The 21,857-nt window shown below is 52.9% G+C and overlaps 2 protein-coding genes across 3 annotated transcripts; both read right to left on the bottom strand.

The window, feature by feature from the left end:
• Positions 1-575: 575 nt before the first annotated feature.
• Plin3 (perilipin 3) lies at positions 576-12,321 on the bottom strand. 2 transcript variants are annotated; one of them, XM_013121465.3, is made up of 9 exons: positions 12,238-12,287; positions 11,992-12,066; positions 9,062-9,144; positions 8,110-8,308; positions 7,867-7,949; positions 5,405-5,702; positions 2,955-3,154; positions 2,222-2,347; positions 576-1,465 (listed from the first exon to the last, which is right to left on the bottom strand). In XM_013121465.3, the coding sequence occupies exons 3-9, from the start codon at positions 9,125-9,127 to the stop codon at positions 1,118-1,120; spliced, it is 1,320 nt and encodes a 439-aa protein (XP_012976919.1). In that variant the 5' UTR covers positions 9,128-9,144; positions 11,992-12,066; positions 12,238-12,287; the 3' UTR covers positions 576-1,117. The 2 variants fall into 2 exon arrangements, with proteins under 2 accessions (XP_012976919.1, XP_005081487.1); XM_005081430.4 differs by lacking the exon at positions 11,992-12,066 and having other exon boundaries at positions 12,238-12,321.
• Positions 12,322-15,643: 3,322 nt separating this feature from the next.
• Positions 15,644-20,163, bottom strand: Arrdc5 (arrestin domain containing 5). Its single transcript, XM_005081370.4, has 3 exons — positions 19,832-20,163; positions 17,616-17,821; positions 15,644-16,202 (listed from the first exon to the last, which is right to left on the bottom strand). The coding sequence occupies exons 1-3, from the start codon at positions 20,082-20,084 to the stop codon at positions 15,684-15,686; spliced, it is 978 nt and encodes a 325-aa protein (XP_005081427.1). The 5' UTR covers positions 20,085-20,163; the 3' UTR covers positions 15,644-15,683.
• Between the last annotated feature and the right edge of the window lie 1,694 nt (positions 20,164-21,857).

Below are 21,857 nucleotides of genomic sequence, written 5' to 3'. Positions count from 1 at the left end.
TAGTTGTACCCCGACCACGCCCCCAGCCTCTGACTGAGTGGCCCCACCCCCTCCCTCAGCCCCTCACTGGGGAATTCTAGGTGGGGCTCCATCATTGACTCTCACCCCCAAAACCCTCACTGGGGGATTCTAGGCTCCTGTCACTGAACATGATGTCTCCACAGCTCTCCATGATGTTGGAGTTGGTATTAGGACAGCCCTGTTTTCCTTACGTACATGACAAGTTTGTGAAACCCAGGGAGGATTGGCATCAGGCATCTTTTTTGGTCACATCCCAAGCACATTACCACGGGACCATCTCTCCTGCTCTTGAGTTTTGCTGTTTTGAGCCAGGGTCTCATGTAGCCCAGGCTAGCTTCAAACTAACTGCGTAGCCAAGGATGAACTTGAACTCCTAGTCCTCCTGTCTCTAGGTCAAGGAGGTCAGACATGGACATGTTTGGCAGGTGCTGCGCTGACCCTCCCCTACACCTCACAGAAACTGCAGGGGGGACGGGGGACAGCAGGTCCCTCCTGCTCCTCTGCCAGGGAGGCTCAACAGCTGGGAAAAGAACAAACACACCATCAGCCTGGTCTCTGATGCACGCAAAATTTATTAAAGCAATAACGAACCCCAGGAAACTGGAGAAACACTGGACACTCAGCCTTTAGCCACTTTCTCATCTGAAATGATTTCCACGTCCCTGCTGTCCACCCTGTCACGGAGGCCGGCTTCTTGGACCAGGTATCTGGGTCTGTTAGGAAAGCACTTGCTATTGTAGGCCACGACATAGTAAAGGCACTGGAATGGAATATCACCGTGGCCTGATGTATGTCAAGACAAGGTCTTACCTAGCTTAGGCTATCACTGAATTTGCTATGCAGCATCTGGCTTTGAATTCTTGCATAGGATGACAGGCATGTGCCATGTTACCCTGATTTTTTTTTAAGCAAAAAATTATTCTAGAACATTCTAGAAATTTTTTCCCAGGAACATTCTAGAACATTTTTTTTCTGCTTTAAAAGACTGACAGGAAGAGACTGAATACTTCTTCAGACTCAGGGGAGGTGAGGACTTGGTGTACAACAGGACTTTTGGGAAAAGCAGACCGGAGTTAGCTGCTAGCCCTGCCCATCCCTACTTCTTCTCCTCTTCCATGGGTTTCTCAGTGATTCCAGGAGCAAAGGGACCAACCAGCCAGGTGACCGGAGTGTTCTGAGCCACATACTCTACAGTGTGGTCAAGGGCCTCCCGGGCTCTGCCTATGCGCTCCCGAGCCTGGGCAAGAACACCCGCTGTGAGGTCTTGGAAGGAATGGATGCCAGAGAAAGTGGCCTGAAGGTCCTCGACCTGGCTGCGGGCCTGCTGGGCCTGCTCCCTGACGTGGCCAGGCAGGCCCTGGATGCTGGCCCCCATGGCCGCACACGTGCTTTGCAGCTGCTGGGTGATGTCCCTGAACATGCCGAGTGCCTGGGCCTCCACCTGCTGGAAGGAGAGAGTGGGGTGGGGTGAGGGCCAACAGGGGGACAGCCCAGTGTGAGAGACAGGGATCCGGCTCCCCTCAGGCTCCTATAACCAGGGAGACACTGGAAGATGCCCAGAATCTAGACTCATTGAACACAAAACGAGGGGACAGAAGCCAAACAGCAAAAATTAAAAAAACAGTTGGGCAGTGGTACACGCCTTTAATCCCAGTACTTGGGAGGCAGAGGCAGGCAGATCTCTGTGAGTTCAAGACCAGCCTGGTCTACAGAGCCAATTCCAGGACAGGCTCCAATGCTACACAGAGAAACCCTGTCTTGAAAAACCAAACAAAGAAAAAAAATACAAACTCCACATCAAATCACAAAGTGGACATTAAGAGGCGAGATGTGGTGGCCGTACAGTTGTGATCTCAAAACCAAACAAAACAACCCTCCGTAGTAATACCAAAAATACAAAAATTAAAAACCAAAGCCAAAATGTTGGGCATTGGTGGTGCATGCCTTTAATCTCAGCGCTCGGGAGGCAGAGGAAGGCGGATCTCTGTGAGTTCCGGGCCAACCTGGGCTACAGAGAGAGTTCCAGGACAGCCACTGCTACATAGTGAGGCCCTGTCTTGAGAAACCAAGGGGGGGGGGAAAGCCAAGACAAACGGAATCTTATAAAGCCCGGATTCTGTGGTCACCCCGGGACAGGAGGCATGGTGTGCAGGGGGCAGGGTATGCAGATGGGCACGGGATCCCAGTGCCCAGTAGGTACCTCTGGTTTAGCTGGGTCCTTTTCTGCATCTTGGGGCTTCTTCTGGTTCCAGCTGAGCCACATCTGGTGCAGCTTCTCCTGCCCCTCCTCCAGCCTCTGGTCCATGCCCTGTTTCACGGATTCCATCTGCAGCCCAGAGAAAGGGGTGGGGTTGTATCAAAGGGCACACGCATCTGTCCCAGCCAGTCGGGGGCAACAGGAACAGGGATGCTCTTCATTTACATTTCTTTTCTAGGTAGCCTGGAATTCACTACATAGACCAGACTGGCCTCTGCTGGGGTGAGAGGCATGCGCCAAGGGGTCCCACACCTTTATTTTTCCCCTTGGGCAATGCTGAGGATGGACCCTGCCCCACCAGCAACCACTGCCAGTCAGTTTCACACAGAGTAAGATGGAATAGTGCCTTAGCTGGCCTTGGGACCCAGCGACCAGGACCCCTAACCAGCTAGGATGAGAAAGAAGCCCGTGTCCTGCCCCACACACCCTGGAACAGTCTAGATAATCACACTGGATTCACTATCAAACTCTGCAACTCCTCTCACAAGGTTGTACAATGAATTTGTCTGGCCGTGCACTTTGTTACACAGCCTGAGCTGACTCATACACCGTGGTATATGAAGCCAGCCCAGGGAAACTAGCCTAGCCCACCTGCTATCAGGTGGGATCCCAGCTCATGAAGGGAGCAAAGCTGCAGGGAGGCGGCCCCAGCCCTGGCCACACCCCGGAGTCTCACCAGGCTGAGGGCATGCATGAGCTGCTGCAGCCCCTCATGGGCATTCTGCCTGGCTTTGCACAGCTTGCCCAGTGAGTGCTCATAGGCGTGGTTGCGCAGCCGTTCTGACAGAGAGCCCAGTCGAACGAAGTAGTTCTGTTCCTGTCTCTGCTGCTGCAGCGAGGCAATGTCCAAGCCCTCTGGGGACGTGGCGATCAGGGCTGTGGGCACAGAGGGAGAGAGTGCTCAGGCTCACACTGCCCGGTGCATGTCCTGTGTCGGGGGTTGAGAACCCGAGGCAGGAGGCTTGCAGGTCTCTGGCAACCAGAGCTACAGGAGCTCCCATCTAGGAATAAAAAGCAAAACGAGGGCCGACGGTGTGATCAGTGGTAGAGCGGCTGTCTATAGGTTCATTCCCAGGACTAGGCCAGCACGATGGCTGGGCAGGCCGAGATGCTTGCTGCCCAGCCTGAGAAACAAAGTTCAACCTGTGGAAGTTGTGCTCTGGACGCTCGAAATACACTTGGCACAGGCATATCTCATGTGATTAAAATGAAATGCGTTTTCAAAAATTTGAAAAGCACAAGCGTGTAGGCCCAGCACCAGGGAGGAGTGTTGTGGAATAGAATATTCGTTTAACTATGTAGAAATGTGTTGCATTTGTTTGTGTTGCAGAAAATTGTTTAGCTATGTAAAGATGTGCTGCTGTTTCACCTCGCCTGCCTGAGGCACCTGACTGGTCTAATACAAAGCTGAACAGCCAATTGCTAGGCAGTAGCGGGACAGGCAGGGCTGGCAGGCAGAGAGAATAAGCAGGAGGAGGAATCAGGCTCAGGAGAGAAAGAGGGAGACTGCTGGGACAGCCAGCAGACACGAGGAAGCAGGAGAGTGGGACACACAGAGTGCAGGGAGGGAAAAAGCCCCAAGGCAAAACGCAGATGAAGAGGACCGGGTTAATGTAAGTTACAAGAGCTGGGGGACCAGCCTGAATGAAGGCGAGAATTCTTAATTAGTAATAAGCCTCCATGTTATGGTTTGGGGGCTGTTGGTCCACGAAAGCCTGCCACAGAGGAGGAGACAGGAGGATGGCCCTCAGGGCTCCCCTGGACAGCCAGCCCAGCCAAATCTGTGAGCCCCAGGTCTCAAAAAAAAAAAAAAAAAAACAAGGGGAAGAACGGCTTGGGCGGACAGAGGCAGACCTGTGGCCTTGGCACACGCACTCAGAGGCCTTTGTGCTTTTTTTTTTTTTTTGAGGCAGCATCTCACTCAAACTCATAGATGAGATGTACCCTGCCTCTGCCTGCTGGGATTAAAGGTGTGTGGGCTCACACTAGGCAAAATCCTATGTTTTCAAATCTCCCCTTCCCATTTCTCCTTACAGAGTGGATTTTTTTTTTTTGGCTACGTTTTGTCCAGGCCAGGCGGTTTGCAGCACTTCTCTTGGAAGCTGGGGGCTGCACCCGGGGAAGTGAAAGCAGCCTTGCGCTTTTAGCCAAGGCAAAGGCAGGAAGCCACGGGCAGAGAGTAGCGTGACGTGGGAAGGGACAGGCTTTGTGTCCCTGGGAGGCAGGCAGTTCAACTGGCCTGAACCGGGAGGGGTGGAAAAGGCTCAGACTGGCCCCCAACTCCTGGCTGTATTGGCCTCTTGAGCGCTGGGGCGACTGGGCTGTGCCACCATGCCTGGCTATGTTGTGCCGGGGACAGAACCCAGGGCCCCGTGTGTGCTAGCTGAGTGTTCAACCCACAGCCCCAGACTGAAGCCAATTCTTGTATTTTGAGACAGGGTTTTGCTACGTAGCCTATGCTGGCCTAGAACTTCTCCATCTTCCTGGCTCAGCCTCCCAAGTTCTGGGGTGACAGGTCAGGCCCCTTTGCTTGGGTTACAAAGCTAGCTCCAACAAGCTACCTGGCGTTACCCACAAGCCACCTGGGTCCTATAGGGCGCATGTCCTCACCGGGGATGCATCTGGGAGGGCAGTTGCTGAAACCAAGGCTGCTCAGACAGAAGCAGCCCCCGCAGAGCCTCTGGTTCCTGCTCATACATTGCGCCCACCTTCTCACAGGCTGTATTGGGATCTGCTGAGACGCAACTAGCTCTCCCCCACAGAGGATCACTGTTGGCTGGGAGTGAGTGCTGCTCTGGCTTTGCATGGCTATTAAAACCCATAGAGATGCAGGCTCGTGGCCAGCCAAGGAGGAACTGAGACCACTACGGAAGCCAGGGTGGTAGTGTGCGCCTGTCTCCCCAGCACTTGGGAGGCGGAGGCAGGGGGATCATCCTTGAACCAAGAAATGGCTCAGTAAGTAAAGGCTTGTTGTCAAGCCTGTCTGAGTTTGATTCCTAGAACCTATGTGGTGGACGGACAGAATCCCCCAGAGGACCCGGAGGGCTGTGGGCAGAGGAGGGTGGCAGCGGTGGGGAGGACCAAGCGTAGGCATTGAGGCCTGAGGGGCCAGGGAAGGACACTCACCCAGCTCTGCGTCCGTCAGGGGCAGGCGGTTGTCCGCCCAGGCCTCTGATTTTACCAGCATCGAGTCCACTCCGCTGATCACCATCTGTCCCACCCGGGAGCCCATGACTGACTGGACGCCGCTGGTCACCGCTGACTTGGTCATGTCCAGGCTGCTCTGCACAGCCCCCCGGGTCACATCCACTGCTCCGGCCACCCGGGTGGCCACTGTGTCCTTTGCACCGGTCACTGAGGTGGATACCATTTCTTTGGCTCCAGATACTGTAGATGACACCAGTTCCTTAGTGTCTGCTAGAACCTGCAGGACCAGACAGCTAGAGTTACAGGCAGTTGTAAACTATCTGAAACGGGTAATGGGAACCAAACTCGGGTCCTCTGGAAGAACAACAGACACTCTTGACCACTGAGCCGTATCTCTAGAACCTGCAGGACCAGACAGCTAGAGTTACAGGCAGTTGTAAACTATCTGAAACGGGTAATGGGAACCAAACTCGGGTCCTCTGGAAGAACAACAGACACTCTTGACCACTGAGCCGTATCTCTAGAACCTGCAGGACCAGACAGCTAGAGTTACAGGCAGTTGTAAACTATCTGAAACGGGTAATGGGAACCAAACTCGGGTCCTCTGGAAGAACAACAGACACTCTTGACCACTGAGCCGTATCTCTAGAACCTGCAGGACCAGACAGCTAGAGTTACAGGCAGTTGTAAACTATCTGAAACGGGTAATGGGAACCAAACTCGGGTCCTCTGGAAGAACAACAGACACTCTTGACCACTGAGCCGTATCTCTAGCTTCTTAGTTAGTTAGGTAAGTATCTTAAATTCTTTTTACATTTGTGTGTGTGTGGAGGTCAGATGACAACATGTAGGACTCCGTTCTCTCAGACCCTGCGGGTCCCGGGGACAGAACTCAGGTCCTCAGGCTTGCGTGTGATTGCCTTTACTCACTGAACTAACTTGATCCTATTTTTTATTGTTTAATTTTTTGACCCTATTTATTCTTGACGTAGGGTATCCCAGGCTGCCCCAACTCTAAATTCACTGTGTAGCTGCAGTTTATGTAATACATTTAAACTCCATGTTGGGCCCACGCTGGTCCCACGTGGCTCAAGAGGTAAAACCAACTCCCCATCACCTAGAACATGAAATACAGCTCAGTCCCTCCCAAAGCAAAGCCCAGAGCCACAGTACTGTCTCTGTCCCACGAATCAGGAGAATCTGACCCTGAAGTGCTCCCTTCAATCATGGGAGGGAGCACTGTGAAGGACACCTCTAAGCAGATCTGTGTCCAGAGAAAAAGTGCTGGAAATGATGGAGAGAGGGCTGTTGGGAGGTCTCCAGCTGCGACTACACCCAGATGTGGGGCCTCTGCCTCTGCAGAAGCAGAGACCTGTCCTATTGTTCTGGGATTGACACTATCCCTGGGCATGGCATGTTAGGAGGGGCCCAGCCCACAAGAACATGAGAACGGGCTGGAGAGATGGCTCAGAGGTTAAGAGCACTGACTGCTCTTCCAGAGGTCCTGAGTTCAATTCCCAGCAACCACATGGTGGCTCACAACCATCAGTAATGAGATCTGGTGCCCTCTTCTGGCCTGTGGACATACATGCAGGCAGAACACTGTATACATAACAAATAAATAAATCTAAAAAAAAAAGAACATGAGAACGAAGTGTGTCCCCTTCGGAAAGTACTTGATTCAGAGGTCAGATAGGAATGGGGGCTAGCTGAAGTCCTTGCCTAGAATTCCCAGTGAGGGGCTAGGGGAGTGGCCAGTGGCTACACAGAACATTCAAGCCAGCTTGGGCTATCTGAGAAAGACCCTGTCGCCGGGCGATGATGGTGCACACCTTTAATCCCAGCACTCAGGAGGCAGAGGCAGGCGGACCTCTGAGTTAAAAACTAGCCTGGTGTACAGAGTGAAGACCAGCCTGGTCTACAGAATGGGTTCTGGGACAGGCTCAAAAGATACACAGAGAAATCCTGTCTCGAAAGAACAAACAAACAAAAACAACACCCCCCCACAAAGAAAAAACTCATTTGGATTTGGTTAATGGACGGTCTGGAGATTAGAGGGCTGAGTTTCTGGTTCACTTAGGAATAGCTCATCAGAGGTTCTGGGGCAGGCCTCTAGTGGCTGCAACTGCTGTAGATGTGTCCCCTGTCTTCTTGGGTTTAGGTCCCTTCCCAAAGGCTTACAACTGTTTCCAAGGGTGTGTACCCCCATCTCCACCATGCATGGTGCCTGAGGGGTCAGACCAGATGACACTGAGTGCCCTTTGCTCTGGGTTCGGTGGGATCCAGATGGTATTCTGACTGGATGTGGCCAACCTTCAAGACCTTTCTGCCCAACGCGGGTGGGAACAGTGAGGCCTGTCATGTGTGTGTTGTGTAGAAAGCTTGGACATGGCAGGTCCAGGCGGGGCCTCAAGACAGAGTCAATTTGACCTAGCACTGACCTTCTCAGTTGGCTGTTGGAGGATGGGCAGGCTCTCCTGCAATCTGTCCAGCCCTCGGTGTGCGTACTCGCTGGCCGAAGCAACTGCAGGGCACCAGAGAAAACACGCCCACTGTTACTGCCCTTCAGAGGTGGGGAGAGCCACCCCGGGCCAGTTTCAGAGAGCTGGGGTTCAGAAGTGGGGTGACTCCCTCCAACGATGGCCACGAGAGGCATTCTCCACACCCCGGGGTCCTCAACTCACTCTGGGGCTCCAGCTTGGACAAGATGGGCTGTGCCCCACTGACCGCGGCCGCAGTGAGGGTCTTGACGCCCTTCTCCGCCGCATCACACACAGTCTTCACCCGGGGGTAGCGGTCCTTGGTGGCGGTGTAGGCTGCACTCACCATCTCACACGTGGAGCTGACAAGAGGCAGGCCGGCCACGCGGTCCACCACGCTGGGCTGCAGAGGGCAGGAGGCTGGGCTAGGAGCTCAGGGCACCCACAGGCCTGCTCTCATTTTGGGGGAGCAGGCCAGCAGGGCTCCATCACGCCTGGTAGGAACAACTTCCCAAGTTCTATCATGTGCTTCCGGTGCCTTACTTGTTTGAGGATCAGACTGGCCACCCAGTGAAGAGCCAGGCAGTGCCGTGACAAAGGAACCCCATTTTTGTTAGAGCACTGGTGTACCAGGGAACAGGCCCTATGTTCCATCCCCCAACCCTAAAAACCTGAGGCCCGTCACATGACGTCACTAAGCACAACTGAGCCTCAAGGGTTCTGTTATGACTATGGTATTCTGGGCTGCATAGTGAATTGGAGGCCAGCCTGGGCTAAATGACAGTCTCAGAGAGATGGGAGGCAGGGAAGCACAGAAGAGGAATTCAAAATCATAGTGAATTTGAGGCTAGCCTGTGCTACATGAGACCCTGTATTGCAAGCAGAGAAAGGATAAAAGGCCGGACCTAGGTGTTTGATCCCCAGCACTCAGAAGGCAGAGGTAGGGGCAATCTCTAAGTTCCACGATAGCCTGGGCTACACAGTGAGGCCCTGTCTCAAACTAAAAGGGAAGGAAGGAAGGAAAGGAGGGATGGAGGGAGGGAGGAAGGAAGGCCGACTTCCAGTCTTCTCTCCAGGCCGCCCCTCCTAGACCCCAGCAGTCTGCCACAGAGCACTCTCAGAAGTTGCAGGGCTCCCTGCAACCCAGGCCCCTCACCTGTGGGACAGGTTCCTCCACAGCAGTCTGGACTTCAGCAGGGGCATCTGTCCCATTGTCAGACATGGTCTCCACAGCAGGTACTTTGGGCAAAAGACACAGTCAAATGACAGCCTGCTCCACGGACACAGGAAGCAGATTTGATCTATGAACCTTCAGCCCTCTCAGAACCCCGTCATCGATTCAGAAGGTCCAAGGTGGGGCCTAGCTCACCATGGCTCCTTCCCAACCCCTGAGTCTTTGGTGCCAGAGAGTCAACCAGTGCCCCAGCACTCAGCAAAGCTTTACTGGACCACTTTCCCCAGCCCCTCACAGGGGGGTGCTCTACCCTGACCACACCCCCAACCTGTAACTTTAGAACTCCTAACTCCTGATGGTTGTGACAGGGTTCCTAGGCCCTTTTAACCCCAGCACTCAGGGGCAGAGGCAGGTGAATCTCTGTGAGTCCCAGGCTAGCCTGGTGTACAAAGCGAGATCCTGTCTCAAAAAAACCAAAAATAAATATGATAAATCTTACAAAGATTTATATTTTGGTTTTATGTGCATGCAGTAGTCAGAGCACAGGAGAGGGCCTCAGGTTCCCTGGGGCTGGAGTTAAGGGGTTTGAGGCACCTGAGTGCTTGCTGGTAACCGAACCTAGATCCCCTGAGGGGACAATAAGTGCCCTAACCACTGAGCCGTCTCTGTCTCTCCAGCCTGATTTTATCTTTACATAGATGTTAGAAGATTGGGAAATGGACAGACTAAGGACAGACTAAGTTTCGGACAGAAGATGGGGGTAGAGACCAGGTCCCTGAATTTTAGGCCAGGTAAGTAAGATCACCTATTCAAAAACCAGGGCTGGGGCTGGAGAGATGGCTCAGAGGTTAAAAGCACTGACTGCTCTTCTAGGGGTCCTGAGTTCAATTCCCAGCAACCACATGGTGGCTCACAACCATCTACAATTCAATCTGGTGCCCTCTTCTGGAATGGAGGCAGAACACTGTATATGTAATTAAAAAAAAAAAAAAACCAGTGAGTTCGAGACCAGCCTGGTCTACCGAGCGAGTTCCAGGACAGCCTCCAAAGCCACAGGGAAACCCTGTCTCGAAAAACCAAAAAAAAAAAAAAAAAAAAAAAAAAAAAAAACCAGGGCTGGGGTCAGCGGGCGGAGCCAGCATGCCCCAGTGATACCCAAGAACCACAGGAACCAGGAGTGGCGGCACACGCCTGTCACCCCAGCACTTGGGAGGAAAGTCAGGATTTCAAGGTCATCCTCAAGCACATCATGAATTCTAGGCCAGCCTGGGCTACGTGAGACCTTGCCTCAAAAAATAGGGTTTTGAACCAATGAGAGACGACGTCAGAGGAACCTGGAATCTCAGCTCATTGTAAGCAGAATCAGGACAGGTCACGCTGTCTCCACCGAGCACCATTGACTCATACACTGAGTCTAAAGGTTGCCCCTAATCCAGATACTCTCGCCCCAGGAAATTCTGATGTGACAGGTCTGAACCCAGTAACTCCAGAACTGTTTTGGGGTGTGTGTGACACACACACACAACGTTTGGGGTGGTTCCTAGGGGTCTTATCACATGCTAGGCAAGCGCTGACCACTGAGCCACACCCCCAGCCCTCTTTCTCTCTCTTTTTTTTTTTTTTTTGGTTTTTTGAGACAGGGTTTCTCTGTATTGTTTTGGAGGCTGTCCTGGAACTCGCTCTGTAGATCAGGCTGGCCTCGAACTCACAGAGATCCTCCTGTCTCTGCCTCCCGAGTGCTGGGATTAAAGTCGTGCGCCACCAACGCCCGGCTCCTCTTTCTCTTTTATTTTCTACATTTTATTTATTATTTATCATACGTCTATGTGAGTGTATGCTCATTGTGTGCTCGCGTAGAGGTCACAAGACAACCTGCAGGAGTAGATTTTTCTCATTCCACCGTGAGTCTTGGAGATCGGACTCAGGTATCTGTCCCTGCCAACTCATTGGCCCCTGATCGTAACTCCAGAGGCCCCGGGGAGGAGCTCAGAGGGCTCAACTCCTTGGGAAGCTTGCTTGCCATCATCTATAGCTCAGGTGGATCAGGTGGTGGTGTCTGTCCGATGCTCAATAAACCGGTCTGGCATTCCTCAGCCTAACTGCTGATAGGGAAGGCTGCAGCTTCCGGCTGGTGATAAAGGTTTCCCAACAGAGCAGTCAGGTGATGAGGGTCATGCTTCAAGCCTTGTGATAGCCACTTAAGCCCGGTTACTGTCACCTTACCTGGTGGGCAGCAAAGCCTAATTGGCCCCTTTGAAGTCAGTCAGACACCCCTGGAACCCCCCACCCCAAGCAGAGGGTAGCAGCTGCAGATAAGCACTTTCTTAGTTCATGGGGTCTGCGACCTCCCTACAGCTGTCTCCAGCTGCCAGGAACTGACCCCACCTCTCACACCCCGCCCACAAGATTACTTTCTCGGCAGAGAAAGCCAGAGAAGCCCCCAGGGTCAAAGACTGCTGCGTGTAGCCAGGGCTTTGAAGTGGTCAAGGGAGTCTTTCTGCCTGGTTTGCAGACAATGCTGTCATCTCAGCATTCCTGATGGAGGCAGGGGATGGCAAGTTCCAGGCCATCCTAGTTTACAGAGCAGGCCCGTTTCCAAGACCAATTACCAAAACAGAAACAAAAGACTGAATGTGAGACATTCCAAGAGAGGGCTGCACCGGGCCGGCATGGAACAAGCCTGGCTTTATTCAAGGGTCCCTCCCCCTCCACTCCCCACCCCTACTCCTGCTCTAGCGGCTGGGACCAGTGTTGGGCTGGTAAAACTATTTACAACCGAAGCTGCTGGGTGGCTTACTCGGGAGGACAGGAGACTCGGTACCGGGGAAGGAGGGTGGAGCCGTAGGCCAGGAAGCGTGGGACACGCTTTTGAGCACAGCTCTAACTCTGGAGACAAGGGCGGCAGAACCCACCTTCCTTAGCACTCAGGAACTCAGTCCCCACCTCCAAAGTCCCAGGGTGGCCAGGCCAAGCAAGAGTTGCAAGTGCTGCAAAAGTTGGGAGCCTCTGGTAAAAGTTAGTCTCCTGTAAAAGTGGGATTTCCTAGCGTGCAGAGATTTGGGGTCCTCTGACCCTCCAAAGCAAAGACCCAGCACAGCCTCGTATCTCCCTCCTCCCCAGGGGAGCCCCAAGATCGATCCTGGGCCCCCAGCTCTCACCAGAGTCCTCAGGTTGTCGAGGCAGGGAAACCTCCCCTCCCAAAGCCAGTTCGGATCTGCCCGGGAGGGGCGGGGCGGCCCTGTGGATCCCGTAGGGGGAGGGGCTTGGGAGTGGCGGGACAGAGGACCAATAAGAGGGCCCCATGACTTAGTCCCGCCCCCACACCCACCTTTCTCAGGAGCGGCTGACCAAGTCGCCTGTTGAGTCCCCGAAAGATCTATAGTTCTGGTCCTTTAAGGAAGGGGGAGAGGAAACCCTGTGTAACGTCCTTTCCTGAGAGGTTATTGGGATCCTTGCATCCCCCATGTTTCCAGAGACCTCAGAGAGGCCCATGGATCCAGGGGATGGCTGAGTGACGCCTTCAGATGTACCAAGTGATAGAATCGATAGCCCGGAGTACTCGCGGCCTCGATAGGACCCTAAATGAATGCTTGTTTCTCTCAGCCAGCCTGAGGCGCTCACCGTGCCTTCCGGTGGGCGAGGTGCTGAGGCCAGAGACGGCCACCCGTCGTGGTTCCTGGACTCCTGGATCAAGCAGTCCCTGAAGCTGCCCGCCCTCCTGAAGTCTTTCTCCCCGAGGTCTGTAAGCCAGGGGGTGGACCTCAAACGGCCTCGGGGTGACTTGATGTGCTGCTCCTCAACCCCTCAGGTCTTCTTCCTGTTTCCACTGAACAATGTTGCCTTTCCAGGGGCGGAGGATGGATGGGGCTCACTGCTGCAGACGGCCCCTGCCCCCGATGCGCCCCTTCCCTCTGTGGCCCCCACCCAGATGATGCACATCCCCTTTGGGACCCCCACTGGCACCTCTCCTCTCTGTGACTTAGCAGGCATGCACCGTTAACCTTTAGCCTGGCCTGTGCTTCATTGGCTGTGTAGATAGTCATTCAACAATTATTAGACTCCTACTGCATACCAAGGTCCTGCAGAGCAACCCTGGGGACACAGTGTGGACCCTCTTGGCTTGGTAGCACTCAGACCAGTGGGATGACAGGCTGACAGGATAGCATTAAGACTTTGGGGGGGAGCCGGGCGTTGGTGGCGCACGCCTTTAATCCCAGCACTCGGGAGGCAGAGGCAGGCGGATCTCTGTGAGTTCGAGGCCAGCCTGGTCTACAGAGCGAGTTCCAGGACAGGGTCCAAAAGCTCAGACAAACCCTGTTTCGAACACCCCCCCCCAAAAAAAAGACTTTAGGGACTGTTGTTCTTTTGTTTATGTTAAATAGGGCACTCGATCGCAATGGAACACAAACCAAAATATTTAAAAATTGTGTTTACTTAGTGTGTGGCGGCCAGACAAGAGCACGCAGGCGTCATTTCCCTCCACCACGTGGTGCCTTGGGATTGAACCCAGGTCTTCAGGAATGGCAGCAAGCTCCCTTCCTCACCGATCCATCTGGCTGGCCCCCAAGGAACTTTTACTTTGGACAGGCCATCCCCCTGCCTCGGTCTCCCAATGTTGGATGAGAGGCATAGGCAACCACTTCTGGCTTTTTTTAACTTTAGAGAAAACTAGGGGCCAGGCCAGACTGCTTACTCATTACACACCAAACTTGGGTTCCACCCCCAGCAACAAGTCCAGCAGGTATAATGCATGCCTGTCACCCCAGCACCCTGGAGAGCTGGAGGCAGGGGGATGAGGAGGGTCAGTTCAAGGGCAGCCTGTGCTAACTGAGTTTGAGGCCAGTCTGGGATGCATGAGATTTGAGACAGGAAGATCCCAGATGAGAGAGAGCTAGCTCTCTGTCTGCAGTGGCTGCATCCTGATGTCACCCTGTCCCCACTCACTGGAGGACACATTAACAGTCGCACGTCCTTGCTTTTATTCAGCAACCTGGTGGCCAGATGCTGTCCATTTTTCCGACTCCTGTGACCTATGTGGTCAGTGTTTTCTCCTGCCCTCACCACAGGAAACTGGGGGACATTTAACATGCAGGCCCTGGCTGTCCCCGCCCTCCTGGGCCTCATGGCGCCAGCTGCCCGCTGTCCCGTCAGAGGCAGTGGTGGTGGCAGGCTTGGGGGAGGGGCACAGCTCTAAGACCCGTGGCCCACCAGGCTGGTCTAGCTTCTCCCAGGCCCCTGGGGCTACTGGTTTCCTTTCTCTGCCCACCACACGCTGGTCGCTCCAGCTCCTGTGAGGGCAGTCACTAAGTGTCCTTGGTTCCTCGTTTCTCTGGGCGCTGAGACAGAACCTGCAGGGTGCCTGGTGGCTCCTGAGGTGACTTAAAACTAAGCAGGCCAAGAGGCAGACTTCACTTTGTAAATACCTTGGCTGACCCAAGTGCTGTGCCCTGTGGGGCTTGTAATCCAATCTCTTGGGGACCACAGCCCTCCCAGTCCCCAGAAAGGGCAGGCAGCTGGGCACAGGGTGACCTGGCTTGCCTGGCCACTCAGAGTACTGCCAGCAACCAGGTCATCCTGGTCATGTTGTCATGCCTGTGGGGACAAGCTGTTCTTGCCGTCTCCTTGTTCCTGGTTGGAGACTGGGGACCGCTGTCCTGGTGACCACATTGAAACTGATTAAGCAAACATGGAGGTGTCACCTTGGACCTGGGGGGGGGGATATTCAGGTCCATAGGACCCTTAAGTCCTTCTAATTGGGAGCAGAATCGGGCCCCTCCCACCAGTCCTAGATGGTGGGGAGATGGGTCACAGCACTGTTGGTTGGGGCTTGCAGTATGGACAGTCTCCCAAGCTTGCAGCTGTGTGAGTAGCTTAGGTTCCTGGGAGGGGGGTTATTTTGGGGTTGGAAGCCAGGAAGAAAGAGAGGCCCTTCCATGGGGGACAGGAAGCAGGGTGGCCCAGCTGCCATCTCCCGTTGGCCCAGCTGGCATGATGGGTGTCATCAGTCACCACACAGGAAGCGAGTGTCCCCAACGCTTGCCTGTGTGGGACACTGAGTCTCAAGGGCAGAGGGGGAAGGAGTCTCCCTGTGAAAGCTGCAGAGCTGGATAGAAAGTTCCAGAAAGACTTAGCTGGGTTGTCGATGGCAGCTATGGCGTGAACACTGACACAGGGTCTCACATAGTCCAGGCTGGCTGGCAATGTGATATGTAGCCGGTAATGACCTTAAATCTCCCAGCTTCCCCAGTTCTGGGACGACAGCCATGCATCACCTTGCCTCAGGCCTTGGAGATCTCTGTTTAGAGGTAGATGCTTAACCCATGGGAACTCGGCCCACAGTGGCTTCTCTGCCAAGACTTTAGAGACATCTTTGTTCATTCAGACTGGGTCTCTCACATAGTGCAGGCTAGCTTGGACTTGCTATGCAGCCGAGGCTGGCCTTGAACTCCTGTTCCTCCATCTGAGTGCTGGGATGTGCCAATCACACCAGGATTATGTGGTATTCAGGATAGAGGCATTGTACATGCCCAGCTAGCCCTGGGCCCAGCAGACAAGCAACTCACATAGAGTTACAATACGCTTTTAATATTTAAAGTTGGGGCATTCAAACCAGTTGATCCTCGTTTACTGACTCGTCCACCTTGGGGCAGTTGGCCTTGTCTTCCCTGGTGCTGGTGATGACGATAGGTAGCCGGGCTTTGACAGTTGTCAAAGACCAGGGGAGGTGGATAGTGACCACAAGCTCATAGCTGGTCTGCATAATCTCGTTCTCCTGGGAGCCGTTACTCACAGACAACACCAGCGGCAGGGTAAAAGCACTAACCACCGTGGTGCTGTTGAAGGCTGGGATGCGAGCATTGGCCATCTGCCGAAGCAGCTCACTGCTGTCTGCCCGCCGACGGCGCTCGGCATTGGGTGTGAAGCCCTCATACTGCACGTGGGCATAGAGGGCGAACACCACTGTCTTGATGTATTTGCCAGTGTTGTTGCAGATCTCCGACGTAAACGTTACCGTCTCACCCGGCACAAAAGTGTTCTTACCCATCTGCACCTGCAGGCTAACCCAGCCCTGCCTGCAGCAGCTGTAGGACACCTTCTTCTCGGCTTCCACCAACAGGGGGTTCTATAAGGGAAGAGGATAGACCCGCTGAGGCTGGCTGGTGCTCCTGCAGGCTGCGGGGGGGACGCGGGACCCGGACTTCCGTCTCTCAGACTTGAGTCTCCAGCCCTAGGGTCCTTGGAGGCTCAGATTGGAAGACGGTTGATTCAAGGCCAGCCTGGGCCACAGAAGGGACAGCTTGGACTATAGAATGAGACTTTTAAAGAAGCACAGGACAAGCTAGGCAGTGGTGGCACACTTGGTGGGGAGAGGCCAGCCTGGTCTACAGAGCTAGTGCCAGGACAGCCAGGCCTGTTACATAAGAGTAACCCTGTCTCAAACTGCCGCCCTCCCCCAAAAAAGTCATGAGACAAAGCTGGGATTGGTGGCACATGCTTTTAATCCCAGCACTCGGGAGGCAGAGGCAGGCAGACCTCCAGGCTAGCCTGGTCTAACTAATTCCAGGACAGCCCTGGCTACACAGAGACCCTGTCTGTCTCAAAAGAAACAAGAAAGCTTCCAGAGTTTAAGAGGCTTTGCTCCTACATGCCAGGAGCTTCCCCCATGAGGTAGCTACTTTCACTTAGACCCTTTCCTTCCAATGCCCTCATTTGACTTTTAGGAGGTTTGGGGGTACTGGGGACCTCCATTATGAACCATATGCCTGGAATGGCCCCCAACAGTCAACTCACCTGCAAGATGTCCCAGGGCCAAATATCCCAGGATATAAAATTACGGAGTTGAGAGCCACCCCGCCTCCTAGGCTCCTAATTTCTGAGTTACCTTTTTTTTTTTTCCATTTTGGTTTTTTGAGACAGGGTTTCCTTGTGTAGCTTTGGAGCCTATCCTGGAACTTGCTCTTGTTGGTTGGTCTCAATCGCACAGAGATCTACCTGCCCCTGCCTCCCGAGTGCTGGGATTAAAGGTGTGTGCCCCTGCCCTTCTGAGTTACCTTTTTTTTTTTTTTTTTTTTTTTTTGGTTTTTTGAGACAAGGTTTCTCTGTGGCTTTGGAGGCTGTCCTGGAACTCGCTTGGTAGTCCAGGCTGGTCTCGAACTTACAGAGATCCGCCTGCCTCTGCCTCCCGAGTGCTGGGATTAAACGCGCGCGCCACCTGCGCCCGGCCTGAGTTACCTTTTTTAATTAAAAATTTTGACCAATTATTGTGTATGTACGTGTGTGTGTACATAAGGTTTGTGTGTGTTGAGGGGGAGAGCCCAGGCTTCAGCATGCACAGGGAGGTCAGGAGCAACTTGCAGGAGTTGGTTCTCTCTCTCTCCAAACGGGCCCTGGGAATCAAACTTAGGTCATCAAGCTTGGCAACAGTCACCCTTACTTGCTAAGCCCTATCACTGGCCCCCTCGAGCCACGTGCTGTGAAATCACCCCAGGAGCCTGGGTGGGCAGCCCTACCGTTCCCGTCTCCATCCCCTGCGTACCTGGATTAGGTTCCGCTGGCGGAAGTCAGAAACCCCTTGGACCAGCAAGTAGAGCCTCTTCTTCGCCAGGATATGCTCCCGGCCCATGCACAGGGCCTGCACGAAGTAGGAGATGTGGCCGATCTTGCTGTTGAAGGTGGACGGAAGCCTGGGAGGTAAGTTGAAATGGAAGTCAAAGGTGTGGCTGCCTGCCCTTAACCAATTATCTGTAAGTGAAACACACCGAGGCCGTGCGTGAGAACCTTTCAGAACCTTGTCTGGAGCGAGCACTGGGGCTGGGACCTAACCACTGAACTACACTCCCATGTTTGTTGATTGACAGCTGAGGACGATGGACCCTTCTACCCTGACACCTTTTCTGTGAACTCTTATTTTTGGGGGGGGTTCGAGATAGGGTTTCTCTGTGGCTTTGGAGGCTGTTCTGGAACTAGCTCTTGTAGACCAGGCTGGTCTCGAACTCACAGAGATCCTCCTGCCTCTGCCTCCCAAGTGCTGGGATTAAAGGTGTGCGCCACCAATGCCCGGCCCTCCAAACCTTCCTGAGCAATTTCCGAGACATCAGAAACCTTATCTGTTGTATTCAGTGTTGTAGGTTCAACACTTAGCATGCATTTGGAAAACAGTAGGTGCTGAATAAACGCCTGAGTAGCTGAATGAGTCAGATAGTGCTGTGTTTTTAATGATGGGCTTTGACTGACCTGGAGGTCACACCCACACTCCTGACCTTTCCCGCCTTCCTCTCCAGTGCCAAGGTGATAGGCGTGCACCACCACACCTGGATAACGTGGTGCTGGGAATGGAACCCAGGGCTGTGTGCTATAGGCTGGCCCCAAACTTTCAGCAATCCTCCTGCCTCAGCCTCCACAGTGCTACTTCACTCTTTCAGTGAAGAAAACACTCCCGACACTTAGCATGGCGGTACAGATTAAATCCCTTTCTTAAAGACAAAACGAGGTGCTGGCGATGGCTCAGTAGTTAGAGCACTGGCCGCTCCCGAAGAGGACCCAGGTTCGGTTCCCAGCACCCACAGGGCAGCTCACACCAGCTGTAACTCCAGTTCCTGGTATCTGTTGCTCTCTTCTGACCTCCTTGGGCATCAGATACACACATGGTGCATAGACAGACACACAGGCAAAATATTCAAGCATATACAAAGTAATATTAAAAAACAAAACCAGGGCATGACAGAGCACTTTTTTATCTATTACTTCCATTTAATTTAGAAAATTTTAAAATTATTTTTTACATTCCAATCCCGCTCCTCCGACTCCTCCCCACCTCCCATCTGCTCCTCCGAGAGGGTAAGACCTAATAGAGCACAGTTTTAATCCCAGCACTCAGGAGGCAGAGGTAGCAGAATCTCTGTAAGTTCAAGGCCAGCCTGGTCTACAGAGCGAGTGCCAGAATAGTCAGGGCTACGTAGTGAGTCCCTGTCTCAAAACAAAACAAAACAACTCCCAAACTTGGGAACCCTGTGAACACCCACAACAAACCAATAACACAGTCTGGGAAGGAAACAAAGTTCCCAGGACCATCAGGGTGAAGTGGTGATGTAAGCCCCTCCCCAGAGGACCTCCAATGTCAGGTCACTTTAATTGACCTAATAGCTGGCCCTACAGAGTAGAAAGTCCAAGCTCTGGACTTGAAGTCCTACCAATCCCCACCCTGGAAACTTCTGTCCCCCTCACCAAGAAACTCTCTATAAAGTCCTGCCTTTTTCAGTTCCCGCCATTGCTTGCCCAAGCAGAGGCAGCACACTCCTGCTTTTTCCCTCCCAATAAATCTCTTGTGTGAGGCTTGTTGTGTGGGTGATATTCCTTGGCTCCTGACTGCCAGGAGCTGGGTTGGCAGGGTTGAGAATCTTTATCCTGAATTCTCTGTGCGCCCCCCCCCCCCCCCCGTGTGACATTCAGAACTCCTTCCTCGGTCTTGTTGAGTCCCAGAACCAGAGAGGGATGTTTGTGAAAGCTAACAAGAATGGTGTCTCAGAGGGCCTCTCACAGCCCTTTGTGGGGCTGAATAGAGCACCTCCCAAGAATTCACCTTGGAATTCTGTCCTGATTGGTTCTCTTGTCTTCCAGTCTTCACACTGGTCATTATTTAACACGACTTCCCTCTGCCTATCCCTAATCTATGTCATGATACTCCTAAGGGCTTGCTGATTGACTAGCAGATTGGTTTATCTTCCTGCCCCGGGCTGCTGGTCACATTCTTACCTTTTATTGGCAATGTCTTTGTTTTATGTACGTAATCTGCCTTATTATTGCAAATAACATCTCTGCTATAATCGCGGGTCTCTCCGATTTCTTCGTTCCACTCAACGTAACCCCTACCGACAAGCTCTACCTTCACAACAGGGTCCACGAGGGTACTGTTGAGGATGAGGACCACCTGCCCGTCTATATTCGAGCCAGCCAGGTAGACTGCATCTTTGGGCAGCACTACCTCGATGGACTTCACCACAGTCATGGGAGGTTGGGCGGGCGGAGACACATCCTTCCCCTCACCCGAATACCACCCAGGTCTCCCTGGGCTCCTCAGCTGTGGTGACCTCTGTGACATCACTGCACTCAGAGTTCTGGGAAGGGAAACAGGTTCTCTGTTAGCCCAGGCTGACCTTGAGTTCCTTCTGTATCCAAGGATGATATTGAACCCCTGACCCCCTGAATCATCTCTGGGATCATCATCATCTCCCCCAGTCCTGACTCTTGCTTCCCAGGATATCATAGAAAACCAAAACCCTCCAGTTTGGGCCTAGAGCTTCAGGCCTTCCACATCAACTTAGGAGGCCACGGCAGGGAGCTCAACACAGTTCAAGGCTAGCCTAGGCAACTTTGTGTGACGTTTGAAATAACATAAGCCAGAAGGCTTTGGGGGTTTATGCCTTTAATTCCAGCACTTGTGAGGCAGGAAGACTGCCATGTTTGGGGTCAGCCTGGGGTACAGTGAGTCTCTGGACACTGAAGCCTGAGTCAGATGTCCTGAGGCTCCATGGGAAGACCCTGTTTGTTGTCTGTGGTCTGTCTTGACTTGCCCTGTGTGACTGTTTTTGCAGGCAGTGTTGTCTTGTTCCTGTTTTTTATTTAAATGAAAAATTAAATATATTTTCATTTGTGTGTAGGCACATGCATGTGAAGGTTGAAACTCATGGAAGTCATGTTTTCTTCCATTATTTGTGTTTGGTGATTGGACTCAGGTCTTAGAGGCAAGCACCTGTACCCGTGTACCTGCTGAAGCCACTTTGTACGCCGTGATTTTTTTTGTTGTTGTTGTTTTTTGAGACAGGGTTTCTCTGAGTAGCCTTGGCTGTACTGGAACTCACTCTGTAGACCAGGCTAGCCTCACACTCACAAAGATCTAATAACTCTGTCTCCCAAGTGCTGGGATTGAAGGTGTTCCCAATTTTTTAAAAAGTTTATTTATTTATGTGTATACATTGTTCCTGCCTGCACACCAGATCTCACTATAGATGGTTGTGAGCCACCATGTGGTGCTGGGACTTGAACTCAGGACCTCTGGAAGAGCAGTCAGTGCTCTTAACCTCTGAGCCATCTCTCCAGCCTGGTGTTCCCAATTTTTATTTTTTTTCGAGACAGGGTTTCTCTGTGGCTTTGGAGGCTGTCCTGGAACTCGATTGGTAGTCCAGGCTGGTCTCGAACTCACAGAGATCCGCCTGCCTCTGCCTCCCGAGTGCTGGGATTAAAGGCGTGTGCCACCAACGCCCGGCTTTTCCCAATTTTTAATGTTAATTATTTTATTGTTTGCTATTTTGAGACAGGGTCTCATGTAGTCTAGGCTGGCCTGGAATTTGCTGTGTAACTGAAGATGACTTTGAACTCCTTGGTCCTCCTGCCCTATTTTCCAAGTGCTGGGGTACCAGGTGTGTACCACCAGGCTGTGCAATCTGGGAAATCTTTGCCATACTTGTAAAGCATACCTCACTGTGGAAGGCCCTTGCCCCCCAGATCTTAGGGATGAGGGCCTGGACACTGTTGAAGCTCACAGGGAGATACCTGAAACCTCTTTGGAGGAACAACTTGGTAAGAACCCCCAAAGTGGGCCAGATGCGGTAGTGCAGTTGTTAGCCAGAACTAGGGGAAGTGGAGACTCTGGAGTTAAGTCATCTTCGGCTACAGAGCAAGTTGGAGGCTAGCCTGGGCTATGTGAGACCCTGTTCCTAAAAGCAAAAACAAACAAAAATTGGAAGTTTCCTTCGAAGGACCACCAGGACCACCAAGGTAG

The sequence above is a fragment of the Mesocricetus auratus genome, unplaced genomic scaffold (assembly GCF_017639785.1).
Source record: "Mesocricetus auratus isolate SY011 unplaced genomic scaffold, BCM_Maur_2.0 Super-Scaffold_100676, whole genome shotgun sequence".
NCBI lineage: Eukaryota > Metazoa > Chordata > Mammalia > Rodentia > Cricetidae > Mesocricetus > Mesocricetus auratus.
Note: the sequence above shows the minus strand (reverse complement) of the source record. Positions and strands in the feature narration are given on the sequence as shown.

Coding starts and splice junctions, on each gene's coding strand:
- Arrdc5 (XM_005081370.4), bottom strand. CDS start 20,084: ATGACTGTGGTGAAGTCCATCGAGGTAGTGCTGCCCAAAGATGCAGTC. Junction 17,822..19,831: donor AAAGACATTGCCAATAAAAG/GTAAGAATGTGA, acceptor TTTCACTTACAG/ATAATTGGTTAAGGGCAGGC. Junction 16,203..17,615: donor GCCAGCGGAACCTAATCCAG/GTACGCAGGGGA, acceptor CTTCCCTTATAG/AACCCCCTGTTGGTGGAAGC.
- Plin3 (XM_005081430.4), bottom strand. CDS start 9,127: ATGTCTGACAATGGGACAGATGCCCCTGCTGAAGTCCAGACTGCTGTG. Junction 8,309..9,061: donor TGGAGGAACCTGTCCCACAG/GTGAGGGGCCTG, acceptor TGCCCTCTGCAG/CCCAGCGTGGTGGACCGCGT. Junction 5,703..7,866: donor TCCAACAGCCAACTGAGAAG/GTCAGTGCTAGG, acceptor CTGGTCCTGCAG/GTTCTAGCAGACACTAAGGA.